General features: G+C 40.1%; 1 protein-coding gene across 3 annotated transcripts in view; it reads left to right on the forward strand.

The window, feature by feature from the left end:
* The window catches only part of tpst1 (tyrosylprotein sulfotransferase 1), a 110,765-nt gene that overhangs the window by 83,417 nt on the left and 6,413 nt on the right, over nucleotides 1-20,935 (forward strand). For all 3 annotated transcript variants that reach the window (XM_007565572.2, XM_007565571.2, XM_007565570.2), the window contains one exon: nucleotides 2,688-2,886. In XM_007565572.2, the coding sequence (XP_007565634.1) occupies nucleotides 2,688-2,886 (199 nt within the window). The remainder of the gene's footprint in view (nucleotides 1-2,687; nucleotides 2,887-20,935) is intronic.

Raw genomic sequence — 20,935 nt, forward strand, 5'->3', positions numbered from 1 at the left:
TAGTAAGTTGTAGATGTTTTTGTGACAATATATCACAGACAAACAGTCAGTAAGAATTTGTATTAACAAGTAAAAAAATGTAGAGAAAGGAATCACCACTCACTATCCTCTACAGTGGTTAATTTAAAACCTGATAACCCCTGCTCAGTAATAAAATGCTTTGACCCAGAGCTCTGATGAGGAGGAGAGGAGGGGAAGAAGGTGTGTGGCAAAACAGCTGACATTGATTCAATATTGATCAGACGTTGATCAGACCTCGGCATTTCATTCATTAGATTTCAACCACAAAACAACACTGATTCATTGACACAGTTTCAACTGTTAGAATAGGATGATTGTTTAATGGTTGATCTACTGTCATTTTTTGACTTCAACCATACATGCAGCCTTTGTGATAATAATTCAACATTTATTAACATCGTGTGCTATCTAGGTAGTTCTTCCCCAAACCTTATCCTCAATCAAACTGACCTGCGTGTTTTCAGTTCAGCAAAGCCCTGTTAATCAGATGTCAATTAAAATCATGTGTGCTGAATTAGGGAAATGCCTAAAACTTGCAGGGCAGTGTGCCTGGTGGACCGGTGCTGAAAAATACTGGATTCGATGTTGGCATTTCAATCAATGGATGTTAATTGGCTAGAATTGAATGGTTGCCTAAAACTTGTAGGGCCTGGAGGACCAGTGCTGAAACACACTGGATTCGACATTGAAATTTCATTTATTTGATATCAACCACAAAACAACATTGATTCAATGACATAGTTTCAATGTTAGTTAATTGGCTAGAGTTGGGTGATTGTTGGATGGTTGATCCACCGTCAGTTGTTGACCTCAACCATACATTCAACCTTTGTGATCTTAATTCAACATTGAATTAACATATTTTGCCAACAAGCCAACAGCGAATCAGCTGTGTGTTTAGGACATCCCACTCATGTAAATGGTGGGGGTGGACCGCTCCACTCCTTTTAGTATGTTGTAGATGTTTTTGTCAATATATCACACACAAACAGTCAGTAAGAATTTGTATTAACAAGTAAGAAAATGTACAGAAAGGAATCACCACCCACTATCCTTTACAGTGGTTAATTTAAAATTTAATAACCCCTACTCAGTAATGAAATGCTCTGACTCAGAGCTCTGATGAGGAGCAGAGGAGGGGAAGGGGTACGGCAAAACAGCTGACATTGATTCAACATTTATCAGATGTTGATCAGACATCGGCATTTCAGTCATTAGATTTCAACCACAAAACAACACTGATTCATTGACACAGTTTCAACGTTAGTTAATTGGCTAGAGGTGGATGGTTGTTTGATGGTTAATCCACCGTCATTTGTCGACTTCAACCAAAAATCAACCATTAATCAGACTTCGGCATTTCAGTCATCAGATTTCAACCACCAAACAACGTTGATTCAATCACACAGTTTCAACGGTTTGATTGGATGGTTGTTTGATGGTTGATCCACCATCATTTGTCGACTTCAACCAAAAATCAACGATTCTAACTATTTTTCAACGTTGATTTAACATCGTGTGCTATCTGGGTAGCTCTTCCCTTACAAACTTGGCCACGCTACTTCCCGCTTGCTCTGCATTGTTGCCGATTGGTTACGTCATCAACAAGCATTATCATGTTTAGCTAGTATACTCCAGATCTCCATCGTAAGCCAAATTTCTATCGTTTTTGCCGTATGCCGTATATATCACACATTCCTGCAATAGTGTCTTCACAGGTCTGCTTAAAAAAATCAGACAACTGCAGCTGATCCAGAACTTTGCTGCTCGCATTCTCACTTAAACCAGGTAGATGGAGCACATCACCCCAGTTCTAAAGTCCTTCCTCGGGCTCCCTGGAGCTCAGAGAAGAGACTTTAAAATGCTGTTGTTAGTTTATAAATCACTGAATGGCTTAGCACCACAATACATTAAAGATCTGCTGCTGGTATCAACCTTCCAGACCTCTCAGGTCTTCTGGTTCTGGTCTGCTTTGAATCCCCAGAACCAAACATGGAGAAGTGGCATTCAGCTTCTATGCACCACAAATCTGGAACAAACTTCCAGAAAACACTGAGTGCATTTAAATCTAGACTAAAAGCCCACCTGTTTAGAGTTTCTTTTGAAACATCAATAATAAAATTTTAATCAACATTCTGATGTGTAATGACGGCACTAGACAAAATGTAATGTTTTAATTATTGACTATGCATTGTTCTATGACTTTGTATTTTTATGTTTTTATGATGTAAAGCACTTTGAACTACCTTGTTGCTGAAATGTGTTTATATAAATAAACATGAACTTATACTTCCCTACAAGCATTATCTTGTATCTGTAGACTTGCAGATTTGGACCTCAGCAGGTATTTGTTTTAGAGGTTGGAGATAAAAAGTAAAGCCATGTTTTTTTTTCACTGACATTGAAGATTTTCAAAGCTTTTCCTCTGCTGGATCTGTCTTTTGCCTTTTTTGAGTTTTAAAGTTTTGATGTTCAGTGGTATTAAATCTGTTTGTGTCCAGTCTAGGATTTCCTTTGTTGCTGCTACAAAGTAAAAAAAAAAAAGAAGAAAATCTAATAAAACAAACATGTTACTTTTACTACACAGTACATATTTACTGCCAGACAACCTCAGAATAAAGTCTGTGATTCTCAACTAAAATCAGCATTTGTATTTTTTGTTTTAGAGTGGAGAGGTCCACAGACCAAGTCATTAAGCCAGTAAACGTGGAAGCCTTGTCTAAATGGGTGGGAAAGATCCCACCTGATGTGGTGAGGGACATGGCTGTCATCGCTCCCATGCTTTCCAGACTGGGCTATGACCCGCACGCCAACCCCCCCAACTACGGGCAGCCGGACCCCAGAGTATTGGACAACACCAGGAGGGTGAGTGCTAAGCTATTGCTTTGAGAATAATTTACTGTCAATTTACTGTCAATTTAATCTGTTTTATGAAAGACAGATTAAATAGTTCACTAAAATTAAATCTTGCAGAATATTTTTAAGGTACCATTTAGCAAAGCAGCAATAAGAATGTTGTAGACAAGTTGTATTCTCAGGTTTTGTAAAACTTTTATCTGTCTATCCGATTGTTGTCCTGTTGAATTTATTCATAAGAAAAGCTTTTAAATTTCATTTCTTAGCCTTTCTGCCATGAGTGACCATTGTATTAGGAGAGGCAATGTGCTATTATTTATTACATTGAGCATACCACCTAGGGCTATGTGATATAGCCTAATAATATGTTTTTCATACCAAATCTGCTAACCAGTTTTACTTAGATTTTTAACAATTATTTTCCTTTCTTAAAAAGAAATAACAAATGACAGAAACATATTTTCAAAAACTCATTTTTATTTCAATCATCTATTCTGGAAGTTGATCTGAATTTAAAGTCGGAAGAAGATACAAGGTGTAAAACAAGATGATAGGCACTGGGAAGGCTGATATCTCTCTGAAATACAACAACTTGAAGAGTGCATTGGTAAAAATAAAAAATCCAAAGTAAACTGTCTTAATAGGTTGATGAGGGTTCTATATTTATGTTTCTGTGCAAATTTTGACCCTTAAGTTTTGTCCAATTAGTTTGCCTAAAACCATCTCATGATTGACCTCTTTATTCAAACAGTTGAATTCTCCTCTTGGCTGTAGCAGTTTGGCTTGGTACAACTTTGCCACAAACCCGCGTTTTGAGATAAAAGAAGCACAGTTCTCCTTCCCCTCCTGTCCCATACCTAGTGGTCAGGAGTTGGAGTAGCGAGCATTGCCATGGCGTCTGGTGAGCATTGATCGATAGTGTTATTCAGCTTTAGAAATGTGTGATGGAATGGGTTTGCTCTGCTCTGACTATTGGTGAAGGTATGGTGTTGAACTGATGACTGTGTCAGACTGACTGTAGTGCTGAGGAAGCAAGAGAAGCTAATGGCTGCTCTTGCTGCTCTCTGAGGACAGACAGGCTGCCTGTAACCAAGCTGCAGAATGCTGTCACCATAAAAGTCTACATCAGCACAGAATAAGAATCGTTAGATTTATCAGTAGTTTTGAAAAAAGTCACTAGAGGAGTCAGAAAAATCGATAAATATAGTAAAAAAGCACTGCTTTTTTCATCCTGATCACAGACCCATTCATCCCCTCCACTTACCCCCAAACTTGGTCGTGTCTCTAGGCTCCGCCCACTTTGCTGCAATTTTTCAATATTTAACAGTGGCGGGTTTAGCTTTCAGAGCACAGTTTGGTGGAAAGATGTTGGATCCTGGTTTGGCAGTCGGTCTTTTAGTTGTAAAGCAGTATAAATTGGAATGGAAATGATAGCTGCTGTTTGGTGGTTTATGACTCATGCTGCGTATTACCCGACTCAATTAGGCATTTCTTTTTCCTGAAACCGTAACATTGGCATTAAAAAAAAATTAAATAAATAACTGTCAGCCTTCTGTCTATTTCAAGAGAATCTTTCTCTGAAAGTTGTCAATCTTCAGAAAGTGAATGAATGAATCACTCTCCTTTACGCTGTTCACTCAGACACTGATGCATTTGAACTAAGTGAACTTTTAGTGACCTCTGTATTTCTGTGGGGAAGAGGAAGACAACACAAATCTTCCAGTTGATCTCTAACCTTGTCTGAACCTAAATTTGACATCATAATGTCACTATAACTTGATAATCTGTAAAAACAATCAAGCTCCTCTGCCTTTTCTCTGTAATCCTACTACTATCTGCAGACATATACCGCTTGGTCAGACACATCCAGTCACAGCTAGAGGTAGGGTCTTTGCGCTCAGTCAGGCTCATGTATGTGCTGCTCATTAGGCTAATGGTGAAGAAGCATATTATCGTTGTTGTAAACAGAAGAACTGTTTACCTGATGTTATCTGTGGCCATGCTAACTAGCCTTAGCATTTACCGTAGGCTCCAGTGTGGGGAACTAGTTGTAGTGAAGCAGAGATGAGGGGGATTGGTTGACGGTGTTAAGACCTTCTCCCCGTTTGTGATTGGTTGTTTCTGACTGAGCTATGTTTTGACATTGACAGTTGTAACAAATATGTAAAAAAAAAGCATAGTTTTTATAAAAGTTACATACTGCAGCTTTAAGAAAACAGACTGCTGTTTCCATTGAGTGCAACACCAGTCAGTAAAGTCTTACTAGTAAAATGGTGCAGAATTAGAGCCACTGCATAGACTGGAAATGTGGAAAATGCAGGACTCTGTTCCTTTAAGATACTTTTGATAATCAGCTCTGTAAGAAGTGAAACTCAGAATTTCACTATACACACACACAATGTCTTCCCAGTGACTTTTTTTCATAGTTTTACCTCTCCCCCACTGGAGCACTGTCCAAACATTTTTGGCTGATTTTCTTTACTCCCAGGTAGGAACTCCAGAACTCTCTCCAGATATCTGGATTTAGTCCTCCTATCTGTGTAGCCAAGGAGATTTTTATGGTCCACATTACTCATTTTCCCCAGCAAACATGACAGACAAGATGTCTTAGTTCTCAATGATATCACCTCAATAAAAGCCGATGCCCAGTGTGTGAACCTTGAAGTATGTGTTTATCCTCTGTTCAGCCAGCGCTGTAACTTTATCTTATTGAGTTCAGGGATGCTGCTAAAGTCTGTTCTGTGTGAACCGGTTTCACAGTTCACAGCTACAGGGTCATGGTGTTCCATTACTCTACATGTTCCTTATGTTATTTCAGAGAAATAAATCAATAAGCTAAACAGGGGAAATTCTTGGCCTTATACACTCACGTCAGGGGATTTCAAAAACACTGGTTTTAGTGGCAGTTTCAGTTTCTACACTTTAAAATGGGTAAAATGTTTTTTAGTATTTAAGAACAGATGTCAGCTATATCTAGAGAATTTCTTTCTACTTATGATTTCATCATATGAGCTGGTAATAACGCTGCCATTCAGAAGTGAACTTGCCTTATGCTTTGGGTTATTGCCCTGCTGTGTAAACCAAATAATCTGAAGCAAACCTAGCTGACATTCTACTTCAGAATTTCCTCCTAGAGATCAGAAGATGATTCCATCCATTACAACATGTTATCCAGGTGCTACATCAAAATGTAGATAGGATATATTCTTTTTCTCAAATGCTATCTTAGTTTTACAGCAGATGTAGCAGGATACACACTTTCTGTCAAGGTGTATCATCAATCCACAGAATATTTTCCGAAGTCTTGGAGATCTTTTTGATATTTTTTTTTTTTATCTTTTGCTTGCCTTTTTGTTCAGCTGTGTCTTTTGTCTAGGAAACTCTTCCATGGAATAGTTCTTTAGCAACTAGTTGCCTTAGTTGATGTAGGACCTAAATCACCTGCAGTGTTTATAGGTCCTATTCACACAGGGCTGATTTTCAGTGAAACTATAACATTTTAGTTGCAATCCATTTGCTTGGTTACACCACTTCAGTGATTAGAGTCTCTGACACTGGCACTCTGGAAACCAGGTCTCAGAGTGAAACCTTTCTGGAAGTACTCCACAAGTGTGAGAGCGCACATGTGCAGAATGCATGGCTGTAGGGTTTATTCAACACATGCACATGCAGATAATAAAAAAAATAAAAAAAAAAAAATAGCGACTTCATTAATTTGCTTGATTTAACACAACTTCTGATACAGAAAATATGAGTTTCATGAGTACTTGGTTTATTGGTGATGGAGGAGCACTTTTGCAGATACTGAACACAGACCCATGAGGCATTAAGAATTGCTACGACATGTTAAACTTACAGCACCATATAGTGGCCTGGCATGACAAATACAGTGGATTCTAAACGTCATCTAAATGTGGAACTTATCCCCAGTCAACATCCCTTCATGGGACCAGCCTAACTGGCACAGCAACGACAGAAATGACTGCTACATGTCAATGACTTTCTCATTTGTTTATTAATTTCCTTAGGTCACATCATGATGTTTTGCTTTTGGAGATCTTCCGACCTACTTCATGTTATCAGATTCGATTGAAGTGGTTTGATAATTTTTACAAGAACAGTAGTCCTTTTTTTCATAGGACCAGGTTTATATGAATAGCTTTTTCCTCTAATAGATACAATCTTCCTTGCAGATCATTTTGATTCAGCAAGGATGTTCCTGCACAGCATTTTCTTACTCCCTACAGAAGCAGCACAGTCTCACTGGCCTTATGAAACAGACAATTTTAAATCATGAGAGAGGAGTAAAACATCTAAGGGCCAGATTCTCCGCTCTCAGTAGAGCTTAATAAGCCACAGCAGAGTATTAACTGTGGGGGAAGGACTTTTTGCCACACAACAGTGGTCTATTCTTTGTTTTTTTTGTACTGAAGAGGAATCCTTACATCTGATTTTACAGTTGCATGCCCTTAAAGTGGTGGTTTTGGTATCTGCTACCCAGCTACGGTTAGGTTAATTTTTTCCATTATGGTAGAGCCATCCTGATGAGGAATAATAACTCTCTTACTGGGGTTTTGATTGCTTTTCCATTTGTTTGGAGGAGTCCTAGAGAAGAAGGGTGAACACTCCAGAAATTAAAGAAACACTCAACTTAATGGAATTTTTCTTAGCAGTGACTTCAATGGAAAGTATGTGGAATTTAAAGAAGCAGGAGGAATCTTTTGTTTCTTTAGTTTACATTTTAGAGAAAATGTCTGACCACAAAAAATGGAGGAAGCTGTAACAAACCCTCTGCTATACTCCAGGGAGCAGAGATGTTCTGAATGCCTTTTCTCTTGGTTGGTTCCAATGTAAATATATCTACAACTTTAGATTCAAGTTAAATTAAAACTACCAAAAAGCTTCCACTTTTTCCCATATTTTGTTTTATTGAAAACCTAGATTTTGCCAAACACAGGCTTTCTTTATTGTAGAAAAAGTGTTGTTTTGTTGTTGTTGTTTTTTTCTCTAAAACATGAGCAGTTAAAAAATTGGATCACCAGTTTAAGTGACAGCTGGTTCATTCATGAAAAACCTTTGTTTTGATTTTACTGAGCGGTACAGTAAAGCTTCCCGCTAAATGGAAAAGTTAAGAATATTACAGAATTTTCCAGATTTGGATAAGTATGAGAAGAGAAAATTGTTCAGGAAATGAAGGAAAATATTGTCTCTTTTCTATTAATAATGGCATTTATAGAGTTTAATGACGCCTCAGTGACGATGCTTCCCACAACAGGTCAGCCATAAAACTTAAATGTTGTCTTCTTGTTTGAACTCCAAAGCTGGCACTGTGACTTTACTGGCATCTTCACTAATGTACCTGCATTTGGAAAGTGGTGGGTGCTAATATCCAGCCCCAATGTTGGGATTGACATCGACAGACAGTAATGGGAATAATAGCATTAAAATAAATAACAGTACTACTAACTGTTATTTTTTAAGTTACAAGAAATTCAATAAAATACTTCTTCCATCGTCACAAAGCCGATCCTGACAATAAAAAGCAATATGTTATTTTAATTCAGTACCCAGAAGGTTGAAGCAGATCTGACCAGGAGCAATAAGGGTGCTGCTGATTGGTTGAGGAAGTAGTCGTTACAAGCCAATCAGAGGCAGGTTTGTGCAGGTGTTCATACAGAAACAGAGAAGAGCACGAAAATGTCAGACAGTTGTGGAGTGTGGGAGCCCAGATAGTCTAAAGTAGCACTGAAGGTACAGATGTCACTTTTGTTTGAGGTAAAAGACACAAATCCAAATGTGACGAGTAATTTATGCAATTACTCGTCATTCTTGATTCGGTTATAAGAAACTTGAATCTCAAGAAGCACCTCACAACATCTCATTCTTCAACAAAACTAGTCACGAGCAGATGTGGGTATTAACTAGTTACATTTACTTAGTTACATTTACATGAGTAACTTTTTGGAAAAAAATTACTTAAACCACTACTTTTACTATGCTGACCTTACTTTTTCTTGGGTTATTTTACTGTGAAGCATAGTTACTCTCACTTGAGTAATATTTCTGGATTCTTTACCTACTGAGTAACTACACTTAAAGAACAAACATTTTTTTACCAATAATTCAGACCAGACACAGACACACACCTGCACCTTCTGCTAGTTTCGTTGCTAGGACTCATTGCTGGCCTCAGGGCTCATTTTTAAACGGTCCATTTTTTTCCCTTTTAACCATTTTTGCTTGCTTTTGGAGGTGTGCTTTCGGTCTTTATCTTGCTGGAGGACCCAGGATCTTTGCTTCAGACCAAGTTTCCTTACACTGGGCAAGAAATTTTGCTCTTGAATTGCTTGATAATCTTCTGAATTTCATGATCCTTGTGATACGGTCAAGGCCTCCAGTACCAGATGCTGCAAAGCAGCCCCACAACATTATGGATCCTCCACTATGCTTGACTGTTGGTGTGGTGTTCATTTCCTTAAAGGCTTCATTGCGCCGCCTGTAAACATACTGTTTGTGGGAATTATTAAACTGTTTCACTTTTGTTTCATCTGTCCATAAAACATTGTTCCAGAAGGCTTGAGATTTGTTCAGGTTCTCTTTCGGTCTTCCTTGGCTTCCACCCATAAAGTGGATGTTTAGTGTGCGGCGTATGGTACTTGTTGAAACAATTACACCAGACTGTTCCAGGTCTCCTTGGGCTGCCACCTTATCATGGTGGAGGGGTTTGAGTGTCGCAATGATCCTAGGACGTATGCTGTCTGGGGCTTTATGCCCCTGGTAGGGTCACCCAAGACAGACCCTACCTAGGGGTCTCCTAGCTGAGGAACCAGACAAAGCGCAACCTGAAGACCCCTTATGAAGAAAAATAACTTTGGATCTGGCGTTCACGTGGGCAATGACAGTGAGACTTGGAGGGGTGTGGTTGGGAGGAACGGCCCCCCTGATCTGAACTCGAGTGGTGTTCTGTTGTTGGACTTCTGTGCTCGTCACGGGTTGTCCATCACTAACACCATGTTCAGGCATAAGGGTGTCCATATGTGCACTTGGCACCAGGACACCTTAGGCCGCAGTTCAACGATCGATTTTGTCATTGTTTCATTGGATCTGCGGCCATATATCTTGGACACTCAGGTGAAGAGAGGTGCGGAGCTGTCCACTCACCACTACCTGGTGGGGAGTTGGCTCCAGTGGTGGAGGAGGAAGCCGGTACCCATCAACTGCAGGCCCAAACGTGTAGTGAGGGTCTGCTGGGAACGTCTGGCGGAGTCCCCTGTGAGACGGAGCTTTAACTCCCATCTCCGGCAGAACTTCGAACAAGTTCCAGGAGAGATGGGGGGCATTGAGTCTGAGTGGACCATGTTCCGTGCCTCCATTGCCGAGGCTTTTTGGAGATGCGGCTGCAAGGTTGTTGGTGCCTGTCGCGGCAGCAACCCTCGAACCCGTTGGTGGACACCTTCGGTGAGGGATGCTGTCAAGCTGAAGGAGTCCTATCGGGCCTATTTGGCCTGTGGGACTCCAGAAGCAGCTGATGGGTACCAGCGGGCGAAGCGGCATGCGGCTTGGGTGGTCGCTGAGGCAAAAACGTGGGAGGAGTTTGGAGAGGCCATGGAGAAAGACTTCCACACGGCTTCGAGGCGATTCTGGTCCACCATCTGGCGTCTTAGGAGGGGGAAGCAGTGCAGCACCAACACTGTTTATAGTGGGGATGGTGTGCTGCTGACATCAACTCGGGATGTTGTGGGCCGGTGGGCAGAATACTTTGAAGACCTCCTCAATCCCACCAACATGCCTTCTGTTGAGGAAGCTGAGCCTGGGGCCTCTGGGTTGGGCTCTTCAATCTCTGGGGACGAGGTCGCCGAGGTGGTCACAAAGCTCCTCGGTGGCAGGGCCCCGGGGGGTGGATGAGATCTGCTCGGAGTTCCTTAAGGCTCTGGATGTTGTAGGGTTGTGTTGGCTCACGCGACTCTGCAATATGGCATGGACATCGGGGGCAGTTCCCCTGGATTGGCAAACTGGGGTGGTGGTCTCCCTGTTCAAAAAGGGGGACCGGAGGGTGTGCTCCAATTACCTGGGGGTCACACTCTTAAGTCTCCCTGGTAATGTTTATTCAGGGATCCTGGAGAGGAGGGTCCGTCGGATAGTCGAACCTCGGATTCAGGAAGAGCAGTGTGGTTTTCGTCCTGGTCGTGGAACACTGGACCAGCTCTACACCCTCAGCAGGGTCCTGGAGGGTGCATGGGAGTTCGCCCAACCAGTCTACATGTGTTTTGTGGACTTGAAAATGGCGTTCGACCGTGTTCCTAGGGGGGCTTTGTGGGGGGTAGTCCGGGAGTATGGGGTACCGGGCCCTTTGATACAGGCTGTCAGGTCCCTGTATGACCGGTGTCGGAGTCTGGTCCACATTGCTGGCAGTAAGTCGGGCCTGTTTCTGGTGAGGGTTGGACTCCGCGAAGGCTGCCCTTTGTCACCGATTCTGTTCATTACTTTCATGGACAGAATTTCTAGGTGCAGCCGAGGTGTTGAGGGGATCCGTTTTGGTGGCCTTAGGATCACATCTCTGCTTTTTGCGGATGATGTGGTCCTGTTGGCTTTATCAGATCGTCATCTGCAGCTCTCGCTGGAACGGTTCGCGGCCAAGTGTGAAGTGGCGGGATGAGGATCCGTGCCTCCAAATCTGAGGCCATGGTCTTGAGCCGGAAAAGGGTAGAGTGCCTTCTCCGGGTCAGGGGGGTCGTCCTGCCTCAAGTGGAGGAGTTTAAGTATCTGGGGATCTTGTTCACGAATGAGGGAAGAAGGGAGCGGGAGATCGACAGGCGGATTGGGGCAGCGTCTGCTGTGAAGCGGGCGCTGTCCCGGTCCGTCATGGTGAAGAGAGAGCCGAGTCAAAAAGCGAAGCTCTCGACTTACTGGTCGATCTACATTCCCACCCTCATCTATGGTCATGAGCTTTGGGTCATGACCGGAAGTCTGGGCCTCCCTTCTGAAGCTGCTGTCCCCACAACCCGACCCCGGATAAGCGGAAGGAAATGGATGGATGGATGGATGGATGGATGGATGTTCCAGGTTGGTCTTCATGTCTTTAGATGTTGATGTGGTGTTTTTTCCACCATTCACACCAACCGTCAAAGACTTTTATCATCATTTTTTCTCTTCCCTCACGTCCAGGGAGGTTCTTAATAGTTCCATGCCTGGAACACTTCTTAATAACATTATGCACTGTTGAAACAGGAATACGAAAGTTTTTGGAGATGGCTTTATACCCTCTTGTGCTTGCAAATAATAAAATTTGTGTTGTCCTCAGGCATCTCCTTTGTCTGTACCATTGTCGCACAAGAAGAAGGTGGCTTTTAAAATACCAACATGATCAATCATTGGTCAATTCATCATGTCACATGGGTGGAGGCAGTTCATCATAGGTGATCCTTATTTGTGATTTGCAACAGGTGAGCTGAATTGCGTTTTCATACTGATTTGCAACAAAGGGTGCCAATACCGTTGACATGGTAAACATTGTTTTTCTATGTTTTCCTCATAATATTTATCTTTTTAAATGTTCTTTATCATTTGCTGTTTTGTATCAAATACAAGCTATCTGTAGTAAATTTTTCGCTTGATGAATTTCTTTCAGTTAAATATTCCATGATATGTACTTACACTTCATGGGTGCCAATAATTGTGAGCAGGACTGTACATTTCAAAGTTCTAGTAAGAGGGGATTCAGAATGGTTTTACTTTTTTTTTTTATTAAATTCAATTTTATGTCAAATATACATATTAATAGAGTCACATTGACATGTGTGTGCATAAATAATTTATCACAACCCAGCACTGACGTTATTTTTAAGTGGCTGTTGTTGATCAATAGTCGCATTGTGTTCATGTCTAAAATCATAATCTATTGTGAAATGAGCACAGAGCAGCACATTTCTTCTGGTGATGTTGCTCCTTTAAAGCCGCGCTGCTGCATGTTGCTACATTTCTGTCCAGGCTACCATATGTGAGAGTGCTGCTCCAGTTTCCTCCTCGGTGTCACTGTCTTGCGTGTTAATTCTTCTTCAATGTGTCTGTGGTCCTGTTTACATTATTTACATGCTGTAAATATATGTGTGCTTGGTCTGCCTCTGCTCCGTGTAACACTCAGCTTTGTTTTTACAATAGACCTGCGTGGCATGTTGACAGCATGTGCATGTTGAAGCCTGTTTGCTGGATTTATGCTGTGTACATCTGCAGCCCATCAGTGTCGTTTTCTTTTCTCCTCCTGCATCAAGTCAATATGCAGGCTTATTGTGTATTATTTGGTTTCTGCCACTGCGTCTCGCTCCTCTCAGCGCAGAGTCCTGCTAGGTAGTCAGATATATGCCTGCAACATTTTTGTAGGTTAAAGTTTACACTTCTGCATTTGAGGCCTTCCTCTCTCTTTTTTGGAAATATTTTATTTTTGCAGTGCAGGAAACTAAAGAAAGGTAGAATTTGTATTAAACTGCATCTGTAAAATTAAATACAAACATGTCTGCTTTTTTATCCTCTCACCCTATTATTCTTTATGGCTGTAAAGAAGATCATTTGTTTTTTCTTTAGTTCCTACTTCTGATGTTCTCATCAAGATTTTTTGTCCCTGAATCTGATCAAAATTGATTAATATTAAATGTTTGCCGGTAACACATCTCAGTCCAACTTGCACATTACCTGGGCCATGCCATGTTATTGGTGTTATACAAGGGGTCATTCAAAGTGCTTTACAGGAAAAACGCAAAGAAACAACAACCCTATCAAAAGAATATTTGGTTCATCAAAAAGCTTAAAAAACACTGAAGTGACAAACTTTCAGTGTTTTAAAACAACAATGTTTTAAAACATGTTGGAAATTAGAAAAATTTGAGGGTAAGCTATAATAAAGTTACTTTTCTAATTCTGATTTAAAGGAGCCAATAGTTTGTGTACATCTCATTTTTTCAGACAGTTTGTTCCAGAGCTGGGGAACAGCAAACCCACAGGGTCAATGTTTACATCCAGGATTTTTTGCCTTCTCTAAGTAATTAACTTCAGTAGACTGAAGTTACTTCTTGTAACCATGGTTGTAAACATGGAGTCTTATTTTATAGATCAGTTTTTTTCAAAGGTTAGATATACATAATGATTTGAGTGGAATCCTTTATGCAGAACCAACTGAAGCCTCCAGAGGGATTGTAAATAATCCCAGCTTAAGCTCCTTATTTGGTATGTTCCTTTTTAGCGCTTATTGCCTTTATTTTGTTAGTTGACTTCTGGTTTATGAATTTAATGCTTTTATTTTGATGAGAGAACTTCCGCTGTTTATGTTGTGTAGCGGCAGCTTGGCAACAGAAGGAACGAAAGATAAGTGGCGACAGTTATAAAATGTATCTTATTAGCGGCCCCCTTGATAGAGGGACAAGGTATGTTTATTTTGTAACTAAGATATTTCTAATATTTATCAGTTGGAATTGTGATTTTTGCTTTATTGTAATTAAATACGGTATAGTTTTTGAATTCAGTGGTAACACTTTATTTGAAGGGGTGTGCATAAGACTGACATGACGCTGTCATAAACATGACATAACACCTATCATGAACATAAAGAAGTCTTTATGAATGTTTATGACAGTTATCATGAAGTGTCATTCGGTAAATAATGACACTTTTAATGCAAAGTTGCTCTAAAAGCTGCATTAAAAGTCCATTAAAAATGCCAACTTTGTCAACATATTCCTATATTTAACTTGTACCTTTTACCACTTAACAGATGAGTCAGTCAGCAGCAGCTCTAACCCATGTTCCTCCTGACCCATCCTCTCCTGAATGAAATTAAAGCTGCAGTATGTCACTTTTATATAAATATTTTTTTCACATATTTGTTAAAACTGTCATTATGTTGTGACAGTATGGTATGAGAGGTAATCTGTGAAAAATCTATTTCCTCTGCTTTCTCCCAGTGCTAGAAACAACCAGTCAGTGGCAGGAGAGTTTTAGTGCTGTCAATCATAATCTCATGTGGTGTTGCTCATTCTTCCTCCACCTCGATTTGTTCTGTACTGCAGCTAGCATAGCACAGAGCTGTGCAGATTCAAACTGTGAATGCTCAGTTTAGTTAGCATAGCTACCAGTAAACGGTTTCTTGTAATGATAAGTTGTTTCTCCACTATTAGCACATTTAGCAGTGAGTGAATGAGGCTAATTGACAGTGCTAAGAGCGTCCTACTAGTTCTGATTGGTTGTTTTTGGTCAGAACGGTGCATTGCTTTAACCAGTAATAGTAATTCAGGAAGGAGATGGAGGAGACTGATTGTTTTCACAGATTATCTGTCTCATAACAAACTGCTACGACATTGTAACAGCTTTAACAAATATGGAGAAAACATTTTTTTTAATTAAAGTTATGTACTGCAGCTTGAATGAAATGCAACTACACAGCATTTTTGAGAAGTCTGGATTGCTTCATGCGTAGTTGTACGTTGCTTTTGACTGCTTGTGGAGAGAGACATTTCAGTAATCTAAAACAAAGAAAAAATTTAAGCAACCTACTTGCATACTGGATGTTAAATTCATGAGCAGTAAATATTGTGCTAATTATCAGTATTGAACCAAAGAAAGCAAGGCATATGCAAGCCTTTAAAATTGTGACGCTTGTTATGGGTCAAATAGACTCAAAAAATTGCAACAGCAGCGGCCCAAACAAATTTTTTGTCAGGGGGCCCACGATTCCTGGCGACTCCCCTGCTTGCCAGGGAGGCTTATTGCTCACCATGTATATGCTTTTTCTTATTTAGAGGGACTCGACATATTTCATGCATGATTTTATAAATTATGATAATTTAATGTAAAGTTGGCATTTTTAATGGACTTTCAATGCAACTTTTAGAGCAACTTTGCTTTAAAAGTGTCATTATTTACCGAATGACACTTCATGACAACAGTCATAAACATTCATAAAGACTTCTTTATGTTCATGACAGATGTTATGTCACGTTTATGACAGTGTCATGTCAGTCTTATGCACACCCCTTCAAATAAAGTGTTACCGAATCAATTGATGTTGTTAGCAGTGAGCGTGTTTGTATCTTATATGGTCTTTTTGTGTTTGTGTTTGTGCAACAACTCTTACGGTGAAACTCAGGGTTTACTCCCAAATAAACCTGTTCATCAGTAAAGCCAAAATCCTTGATTTGAGGGGCGTTCTGCTGCAGGGATTATCAATCGATTTCACATTGCGTCAGCAGCTACTCTACCGCACAGGTCACCTTAAGAACGCAGGCAAGAATATATTATTCTAACTATGTAAACTATTTAGGCAATGAAATAATTTGCAACTTGCCACAAGCGCAGGTCAGCTCTCTTTTCACCCTGCGACATTCCTGCACGCAGCTTTGCGGCGTCTGCAGTTGTTAGAGGTTTGAATTTTAGCACATCGTCTCTGCCTCCCATTTAACCCGCTGGATTTTTAATTTCTGAAGGCTTAGTTTATCACCAGCCTTGATGGATGCAGCTACATCTTCATTTTCCCTCTAATTGTAACCAAAATAGGAAGAAATGTTATTTGTCCTTTGCATGCTAAATATGAAGTTCTTTTTTTTTAAAATAAAAACATGGATGGAAATAAGGGCAACCCTATTCCGTTGCCCTTATTTCCATCCATCCATCCATNGTTTCAATAGGCTCTCGCAGCGCTTAGCTGCTCGGGCCTAACTAGCTTAAAACCTGCCTAAAGCAGTTGCAACTACCAAACAAGAGGAGGCAGCTTCACAAAACCTCTTCAAAATAGCTGCCCCACTAGAGGAATGGATTCAGGAGCCTTTTATATGGTGCAGGTGGGATTGCCAAGCCATCTGATTGGCTTGGCAATCCTCTGCTGGTCCAATGGCATAGCTGCTTTCCTACAGCCTCCAGGCAGCCAATCAGGAAGGTGTGCTCTCACAGCTGAACCTGCATAACAAGAAGGGAGCCTGCCACCCTCAAGAGACCAGGGGCCGTAACAGCAGGTTTGAAGTTTCTAGGTGTTGTAGTTTTGGAGCTGGAACAGTTCTAGTGCAACCCAGATGCAAAAAAGTGGTAAAATCAACCTTTATTGAAGTTTCACAAATCAGATAAAAGTTTCACAAATCACAAATGGCTCTAAATATTCTGCTATTAGAGCAGAATAATTCAGTCCAGGTTTGAAGAGTCTAGGTGTAGTAGCTTTTTAATTAGAGCAGTTCTAGTGTGATCCAGATGCAAAAAAATAGTGAAAATTGAAATTTTTTGAGTTTTCACAAATCAGAAAAACCTTTCACAAATCCCAAACATGGTTTTAAATATCCAGCTTGAAGAGGAGAATAATCTAGTCCAGGTTTCAAGTGTCTAGGTGTAGTAGTTTTTAAACTAGAGTTGATTAAAGATGCGGAAGGTAGTGAAAAATTAGGTGGAATCGCCCTTAGCTATCGGAAGCTAGAATTAGAAACCAACTTTGTCAACATATTCCTATATTTAACTTGTACCTTTTACCACTTAACAGATGAGTCAGTCAGCAGCAGCTCTAACCCACGTTCCTCCTGACCCATCCTCTCCTGAATGAAATTAAAGCTGCAGTATGTCACTTTTATATAAATATTTTTTTCACATATTTGTTAAAACTGTCATTATGTTGTGACAGTATGGTATGAGAGGTAATCTGTGAAAAATCTATTTCCTCTGCTTTCTCCCAGTGCTAGAAACAACCAGTCAGTGGCAGGAGAGTTTTAGTGCTGTCAATCATAATCTCATGTGGTGTTGCTCATTCTTCCTCCACCTCGATTTGTGCTGTACTGCAGCTAGCATAGCACAGAGCTGTGCAGATTCAAACTGTGAATGCTCAGTTTAGTTAGCATAGCTACCAGTAAACGGTTTCTAGTAATAAGTTGTTTCTCCACCATTAGCACATTTAGCAGTGAGTGAATGAGGCTAATTGACAGTGCTAAGAGCGTCCTACTAGTTCTGATTGGTTGTTTTTGGTCAGAACGGTGCATTGCTTTAACCAGTAATAGTAATTCAGGAAGGAGATGGAGGAGACTGATTGTTTTCACAGATTATCTGTCTCATAACAAACTGCTACGACATTGTAACAGGTTTAACAAATATGGAGAAAACATTTTTTTTATTAAAGTTATGTACTGCAGCTTGAATGAAATGCAACTACACAGCATTTTTGAGAAGTCTGGATTGCTTCATGCGTAGTTGTACGTTGCTTTTGACTGCTTGTGGAGAGAGACATTTCAGTAATCTAAAACAGAAAAAATTTAAGCAACCTACTTGCATACTGGATGTTAAATTCATGAGCAGTAAATATTGTGCTAATTATCAGTATTGAACCAAAGAAAGCAAGGCATATGCAAGCCTTTAAAATTGTGACGCTTGTTATGGGTCAAATAGACTCAAAAAATTGCAACAGCAGCGGCCCAAACAAATTTTTTGTCAGGGGGCCCACGATTCCTGGCGACTCCCCTGCTTGCCAGGGAGGCTTATTGCTCACCATGTATATGCTTTTTCTTATTTAGAGGGACTCGACATATTTCATTGAGAGCTGATGATGTTACTTTGAACAAATTGCTTTAATATTGCTAACTAATGTCCAAGGCCCTCGGACCTTAGTTAGCAATATGTCAATTTTCTCATTATCATCACTGCATTTAACACTTATGGGTCATTAAGACGCATCTCATTCACTAATGTCAATTTGGTAGAATAACTTATTTTATCACACTGCAATAAACAGTTGTAGTACGCTGACAACATGCTAGCCAGTGTTAAAATCAATGCGGGTAGTAATGGTAACCAGTGAGAATTGAAAGGCCCACCTGGCTCTTTCTACAGTCAAGTTGCACGTGCATCCGCTGTGTTTACAGAGAGTCTCTCTATACACAAAGCACCTCAGACCTAGAACTCCTGTCAAGGATTGCTTTTTAACAAAAAATGTGCTGTTTGCTGAGTTAAAAAAAAACAAAGTCCAAAAAACCCCCACATTTCTTTAGCCTTTTGATTGCTTTCCATGTAGTACCTATTGTCAACTAAAGAGCAACTGAAACTTTAAGCAGCTCAAACATTTAGCTGTTTAACAAGTGTCAAAATGTTATTTTTAAGTCTAAGATGCACAGAATACTAGCAAGGTAATATTCTAAGGCATATGTCAGGCCTTATCTTACTTAGAGCTAAGGCCTTTCAGTAATAATTTTAGATGTAGAAAAAAACATCACATCGACATTGTCATTTATTCATACCTCTAGTCTGATAAAAATGGGAACATGACAACTTGTTAAAATTGTATGAAGGAGTGTTTATGAAAACTCTTTTTAAACTCATAAGAGTGAATGGTGCAATCCATTACCACATAACGTTGTGTAAGACGTCTGGCTATATTCCATGAGCTAAAGATGCTGGATGTTGAGGCAGTGTTTAGAATTGGTTTATGTGGCGTCTTATTTGTCACCAAGTTGGACTGAAATATTTATGTAGTCTCGTCTCCTCTTCAGCCTGTATAATCACCTCAGTAAAGGTCATGTGGGTCTGCACAACAATCACTTGGAAGGAAACAGTTGCTGGAGGGAATGTTTTCCTTGACTGATCCAGAAAGTTAGGGAAGCGTATTCTGTTTAGTGGAAGCTTTAACCAAGTGGTACTTGTGTTTCTCCTCTGCAGAGATATTTTTGTACCATCCCTCCATGCCTCTCAACTCGTCTCATTACTTCTGCGGAGTAGCTGGGAATTTATTGATCCCAATATCCATTTCTCACCAGGGATCAGAACAACTCCAAAGTCGCTTCGAGCTATTGATTGTGGTTTCTAAAGTCAAGTGTGATGATTTTCAAGTAAATCAAAGCCTGATTTACTCTGTTAACCAATAGCTTGTTTTGTACAAAGCTGATCATAAATACCTATTTACAAACTCATCTCAGAAGATGCAATTTTGCTTATTATTTATTTGTTTTTATTTGCAATGTGCAAGATGGAAAGCACAGAAAGCACCTCCACCACACTCCTTACATTTTGCTTGCCAGTCTTTTTACTCCAGTGGCAGATAGTTGGCAGACCAGGTGATCCCTTGTTCTCATCTCAAATCTTGTCTGTCTCTTAAAAAAATAAACTCCCACCCCTCTGACTAAATCTCTTTATAACTAATCTGTTGGTCATCTTCACTAACCACTTAATCCACTTGTGAACTTGTGTCTACTGCAGCATTTTTCTAGCAGTACCTGAAGAATTTAAAACTAAACCTCAAAAGTAGTTCAGAAAGGTCAGGTTTTACACACTTGGCCCTTTCTTTCAGTGTTTAGCCATGTCTCTTTCCTAGACAAAGCTAAAGGACCTACAGTTGCCATTAACTTTTTATTTTTCTTTAACTTAGAAAGTACACCTGGATCTGTGCTTCTGTTTTTTGTGTGTATAATCTGTCTTCTCAAACTCCCAGTCAATCCTGGCAGATGGCTGTTCACACTGAGCCAGGTCTGGTTCTGCTGGAATTTTCTTCCTGTTGCATTCAGAGGAAAAACTACCTAGCATTCAGAGGAAAAAGTACCAAGTTTTTCCTCTGAATGCAAGCATAATAAGAGGGATTGCTGCAAAGTCAACAACCCAATGGAAGTGACCGTCCACAGTTAAGGCACAGAGATCCAGTTCCTTTCAATTATACAGATATATAAGATTAATTATACTGCCTTCGCCATATGAAATGCAACTAGACAGTACAGCTAAACTCTTCCTTATATCAAGACTCTGAGGAAAGTTGACCTTTTATCCACAGGTTTATTGACTCCAAGGAAGTGTGAAACTAAAATACAAACAAAAAGGAATACATCACTTTCACCGTCTTTGTAAACATGTACATATAAGTTTAACATAGCTAAATTAAATACTGTCCCAAATGAATTAGCAAAGTTGTGCAAACTTACAATAAACATCCAAAAATATTTACATCCATCTCAACAACTTCTCACCCTCCGCGGGTGGTCTCTCTTTCATCCTCTGAGCCCGGGTCCTCTACCAGAGGCCTGGGAGCTTGAGGGTTCTGCGCAGTATCTTGGCTGTGCCTAGAACT

This window comes from Poecilia formosa, unplaced genomic scaffold (assembly GCF_000485575.1).
Source record: "Poecilia formosa unplaced genomic scaffold, Poecilia_formosa-5.1.2 Scaffold179, whole genome shotgun sequence".
Taxonomy (NCBI): Eukaryota; Metazoa; Chordata; class Actinopteri; order Cyprinodontiformes; family Poeciliidae; genus Poecilia; species Poecilia formosa.